The following is a 5,020-nucleotide window of genomic DNA, read 5'->3' as shown; positions in this document are numbered from 1 at the left end:
ATGGGAGTGGGCCCCTCTTTATTATGACCTTCATTACTGATCTTATGGGTGCCGTCAACGCGTTGAATTTTTTTTATTTATTTCTCTCGTTCTTGTTTCTTTTTCCCGCCGCTCAACGATGGCCTCTTTAGTTTCTTTTTTCTCTCTTCATGTGTGTCAATCGGCTGTCGGTGTGTGAAGTCTCGTCTCGTTGCTGTCTCCTTTCTTCAATCCCGTTATTTACACACACACACACGCACATGCGCATGCGCACGCGCAGTCTCTTTCTTTCTTTCTTTCTTTCTTTTATCATTTATTTATTTCTTTTTTTTCTGATTGGGTTATGTTCAGCGGCCCGTGATGCTTGGCGCCGGCACATGGTTTGTGGCGTTTGCCGTGCCCACCGTGGCCGTCGGGGGCTTCATCGCCTCACGCAAGCGGCTGGCGTACCAGTGGCGCGAGGAGCTCATGGACCCAACTGGGAACATTTACCCTCCACTCACAGAATCCGAGATGGAGTTTTTTTGTCGCGTATCGCCACCTTCTCGGGCCGAAAAAAAAGGTGAGCCCTTGTCTGTGCATGAAAACATAGGCCTGCATGTTTCCCCAGATGCGTTTTCGGGGGAGGAGAGTCAAGTATTGCTTGACGAGGTCGTGCGATGGGCCTCGTTGTTTGGGCAAAAGGTTGACCCCAGGAAGCTTGCGACGCTCGAAGACCGGGCGAAGACGGAGGCAGTAGACATGAGTTTCTACCGTGACGTCACCATCATTTCTGATCACGCGGAGGACATTCAGTTGATGAAGGCGCCGTGGGGAACAGGGGACGGCATCAGGTACGACTTGATGCCGGCGTCACTGCGCTACATGGTGGATAAGACGCAGCGCACATTTAAAGGCGTTGGTCGTCTCCGTCACGTGTATGTGGAATATTCACCGAGTGGTAAGTTATACCACGGCCCACAGGCGACAAAGGGTTTTGATGGGCACGATTACGTCGTCATTCCTCTGCGGCGCGACGAGAAGGCCGCCGTCGTCACATTTTCCCCGCTGTTGCGCTCCAAAGTCTCTTTGTTCCGGGAGGTGGTCGAAGGCTCCTGGACAGCGCGCGACATTGACGCCATTGTTCCTCCAGGCGGTGCCCTGCGCGTGTATGGAGCCGCGCGCTACGAGTGGGGATGGTGCATTCGTCCACACAACGTTTGGTACGGTCACAGAGATAACTCCGTGTCGAAGCTATCGAGGTCAGCCGCATCTCACGGCGTTGTGGCGTCTCTCACGCGTCGTCTGTTTCACGCGCAAGCTAAGCAGCCGGAGGGTCGAGAGGCGGCGCTGGTGTTGCTTCACTTTGAGGGGCCACGCGACGCACGAAAGAAGCGATCGCTGCTGCTTCAGCCGGAGCGTCTCATCTTTGGCCGCCCACCAAAGCCGGAGTCTTTCGAACGCTGGGTCGAGAAGCGGCCCACACAAGACGTAGTTCGAGAGGAAGGCGTTTTTCTCTTCATGCTGAAGAATTACCTGGAGATGTTGAGAGTGAGTTGACACGAGGGAATGACGCCAAGTGGTGGTGGTGGAACACACAACACGCGCACTCGTTGGCCGTCATTCGTTTTTGTTTGATTTTCGTCCTCGCGTTCTCTCCCTCGCGCGTGATCGTCGTGCGGTGTGCGAGGAAAGAGGGAGGGCGGGTGCGGCATCTCTTCCTCCTCCGCCCCCTAACAATTATGGGTGTCCGGCTCTCATTTCTGTGTTTTTGGAACAATGTTGTTTGTTTGTTTGTTTTTCATTTCTTTCTTTTTCTTCTTTGCATCGCAAAAGGGTGACGAAGGCACGTTGGATGCTGCGTCGCGTTGGCGTCCTACGGCTCTGGCGGCCCTCGAGGCCACTTGCAACCGCCGCTGCGGGTTCTGTTTTGAGCAAAGGCACCGCAGCGTCCGCGGCCTCCGTATCGCCTGCCTCCCTGGCGATCCTGAAGTACACCTACGAGGTGGTGGACACGCCTGAAAAATTAGACGAGGCAGTCCTCTCCTTGCTGCGGGCGCGTTCCATTGCGCTTGACATTGAGGCCTTCTGCACAACAGAGGAGGCGAAGCAGTTGGGGCGCATTTCCCTCCTACAAGCCTGCTCAGATGCGAAACCGGTGGTGTTTCTCTTCGACGTGTTAACCCTTACGACTCCCGTGTTTGTGAAGAGTGTGCAACCACTACTGCAAAATAGCGGAATAAGAAAATTATTTTTTGATTGTAGGCGGGATGTGGAGGCGCTGAGCTCTCAGTTGGGGCTGAAGCCTGAGGGTGTGTTAGACCTCCAAGTATTTTTCACAGCCATTCAATGGAAACTTCGCAGTGTGAATCGCCGTTCCGGTATGGCGTACGTGCTGAAGAGCGTTGCGGGTCTTACACGGCAGGATGGTGATTCGGCTGTGCAGGCCGCCATGACACTTGGAAACCGCCCTGTCTGGGACATTCGCCCGTTGCCGGACCACTTTCTGGAGTATGCTGCCGATGATGTACGGCACATTCTCCTCTTGTCCAACTGCCTTCTGGAGCAGAGGAACGTCCCAGTAGATGTGGTCGCAGTGGAGCGCCTCACCGCCCAATACGTTGAGCATTATGCAATTGGAAAGCCTGTTACCGAGGAGGCTGACGCGACACCCGCGGAAGTCAATGTCGCTTGGTTGGAGCGCTATATTGGGCCAGGCGGTGTGTGTCACTTCTGCGGTGCCAAGGGCCACACGGAGGCAGAGTGCTTCAAGAAGCAAAACGGGAAAGCCAAGTGCTCTTTCTGCGGTGAAATGGGGCACACTGCAAGAAACTGTTTCAAAAAACATCCACAACTGCTTAAGTGTGAGAAATGCGGGCAACTTGGGCACACCAGTGCAAGCTGCTTCCGAACAAACCCTTGTATTCACTGCGGTGGTCCGCACAGTAGTGCGAATTGTCACAAGATGCTGCGGCAGCGAAAGTTCTTTCACGAAGCATCCCCGCCCTAAATGGATGAAACGGAAACGAAAGCGGTGCGTTTGTACTTTTTTTGTTGTTTCTGTTTTTCTCTTTCGCAGTGTGTGCGTGTGTGTGTATTCGTGTGTCATGGGCGATACCGGGCATAACGGACCCAGTGCAGGATATATTTTGCCCCCTCCCCTCCCCCCCCCTCTCTCTCTCTCTCCACCTCCGCCTCCGCTCCACCGCTGTTATGACTTCGCTCTTGTTGATGCATTGCATTTTATTATTATTGTTATTGTTGTTATGTGCGACTTCACTTTCCCGGTCGTTCCTCCCTCTTTGTCTTTATTTCCGGGTCCCCATTCTTGCCGTGTAGGGACAGCAAGAAAGTAAAAAGAAAAAACATTTTCTTTTTCTGTGTGAGTGTGCGTCCTTGCTTCGCCGCTTTTTGCGTTCTATTCTTCCCTTGAAGTAAGTTGCCTGCTCCCTTTCCCCGCCGTCGGGAGACCACAGTCAGCCAACCTGCCGCGGCAGAGCGGGAAAGGAAATGTTCCGTCTCACTTCCCCCTTTATGCTCTGGCGCCGATGGGCTCCGGCTGCGGTCGCTGCCGCCCTTCCTGGAGTCGCGCTGCGGCTATCGAGCAGCGAGGCGAAGGACTACTACAAGATCCTCGGTGTAGGCCGGACGGCGACGGCGAGTGACATCAAGAAGGCGTACCGCAAACGGGCCCTGGAGACCCACCCGGATCAGGGTGGAAAGAAGGAGGACTTTGCCGAGGTCGCCGAGGCTTACGAGTGTCTTAGCAACGAGGAAAAGCGCCGGGTCTACGACCAGTATGGGTCAGAGGCCGCCTCAAACATGAATGCCGCCAATGGAATGGGTGGATTTGGCCATCACACGGCTGAGGACATTTTCGCCGAGTTTTTCAAGGGCAGAATGGGTGGATTCGGCGGAGACATGCGCCCCGGCCCCGCACAGGTGCAGCCCATCGAGGTGAAGTTACGCTTGACACTGGAGGAGGTTTATAAAGGGGTGTCTAAGAGGCCTCGGGTAAACAGGCCCGTGAAGTGCGCCGATTGTCGCGGTTTCGGGACGAAGAGTCAGACAAAGAAGCCAAACTGCCCCCACTGTGACGGTAGTGGTCATGTTGTACACCAGCACCGCATGGGTCCTGGGATGGTGCAGCAGACGGTCTCACAGTGTCCCCGTTGCGGCGGCTCCGGCACGATGGCAAAAGCAGATGATAAGTGTCCCAAGTGCCATGGAATGGGCTACCGTCACCTGGCACAGGACGTAAATATTGATATCCCCCCCGGGGTACCCGCAAATGTCACGCTGGTGGTGCGTGGTGAGGGGGGAACCATGCCTGACGCGGAACCAGGAGATTTGCATGTGCAGATTGAGGTGGCCCCTCATAAAACATTTACCCGACGCGGTGATGATCTATTGATGAGGAAGGAAATAACCCTCTCGGAGGCTCTCTTAGGCGTGCAATTGTCTGTGAGAATGTTGGATGGACGCCAGGTGTTGGTAAAGGTGCCTCACGACACCGTTCTCCGCCCGGACAGCGTTCTCAAGGTCTCTGGAGAGGGAATGCCAGGAACCAGCGGTGGACGCGGTGACCTCTACGTTATCACCCACCTGAAGATGCCGCACAAGCTCACAACTCAGCAGCGCGAGGCCATCATTAAGGTCTTTGGCAAACCACACGAGGAGCAGCACACCCCCAACGAGAAGACAACCACTGCACGTGTGATGCGGGAGTCTGCGCAGGAGCTGGAGAATGCGATGCGCGACCATTGGGATGCTCAAGAAAGCGGCAGTGTTGGTGGTGGTGGTCGCGGAAGGCAGAGGTCACAGCAGGCAGAGTGTGTCCATCAGTAGCGTCTGCCCCCCAACCTTCTTTTTTTCGCGGCAAAGATAAGGAAAACAAGAGCAAAGCAGAAGAGCGAGGTCAGTTTAGTTGCCCTTCAGAGAGTGCACCCGACGATAATTGCGGTTTTTTCTCTCTCTGATAAGCACGTGCTTTATTGTACAGTTTCTCGTCGATGGCTAACCCAAGATGATGCAATTAAAGTGAAGGGCAGGACACAAAAAA

At 54.6% G+C, this 5,020-nt stretch overlaps 3 protein-coding genes across 3 annotated transcripts, besides 7 other annotated features; all 3 read left to right on the top strand.

Moving 5' to 3' along the window:
• Window positions 1-221: 221 nt before the first annotated feature.
• Window positions 222-240: a microsatellite.
• Window positions 227-258: a microsatellite.
• A 3-nt stretch (window positions 259-261) lies between these two features.
• Window positions 262-286: a microsatellite.
• Window positions 287-339: 53 nt separating this feature from the next.
• Tco025E_07769 (uncharacterized protein) lies at window positions 340-1,518 on the top strand (the record flags this gene model as incomplete). The annotated part of the gene is made up of 1 exon (XM_029374628.1): window positions 340-1,518. One exon carries the CDS (start codon window positions 340-342, stop codon window positions 1,516-1,518), a length of 1,179 nt encoding a protein of 392 aa, XP_029225269.1.
• A 222-nt stretch (window positions 1,519-1,740) lies between these two features.
• Window positions 1,741-1,783: a sequence feature (A-rich).
• Window positions 1,784-1,813: 30 nt separating this feature from the next.
• Tco025E_07768 (zinc finger protein, predicted) lies at window positions 1,814-2,968 on the top strand (the record flags this gene model as incomplete). The annotated part of the gene is made up of 1 exon (XM_029374627.1): window positions 1,814-2,968. One exon carries the CDS (start codon window positions 1,814-1,816, stop codon window positions 2,966-2,968), a length of 1,155 nt encoding a protein of 384 aa, XP_029225268.1.
• A 68-nt stretch (window positions 2,969-3,036) lies between these two features.
• Window positions 3,037-3,064: a microsatellite.
• A 46-nt stretch (window positions 3,065-3,110) lies between these two features.
• Window positions 3,111-3,165: a sequence feature (G-rich).
• A 33-nt stretch (window positions 3,166-3,198) lies between these two features.
• Window positions 3,199-3,226: a microsatellite.
• Window positions 3,227-3,492: 266 nt separating this feature from the next.
• Tco025E_07767 (putative chaperone DNAJ protein) lies at window positions 3,493-4,806 on the top strand (the record flags this gene model as incomplete). The annotated part of the gene is made up of 1 exon (XM_029374626.1): window positions 3,493-4,806. One exon carries the CDS (start codon window positions 3,493-3,495, stop codon window positions 4,804-4,806), a length of 1,314 nt encoding a protein of 437 aa, XP_029225267.1.
• Between the last annotated feature and the right edge of the window lie 214 nt (window positions 4,807-5,020).

Source organism: Trypanosoma conorhini (assembly GCF_003719485.1).
Source record: "Trypanosoma conorhini strain 025E chromosome Unknown Tco_14.4_contig_00630, whole genome shotgun sequence".
Classification (NCBI taxonomy): Eukaryota; Euglenozoa; class Kinetoplastea; order Trypanosomatida; family Trypanosomatidae; genus Trypanosoma; species Trypanosoma conorhini.
Note: the sequence above shows the minus strand (reverse complement) of the source record. Positions and strands in the feature narration are given on the sequence as shown.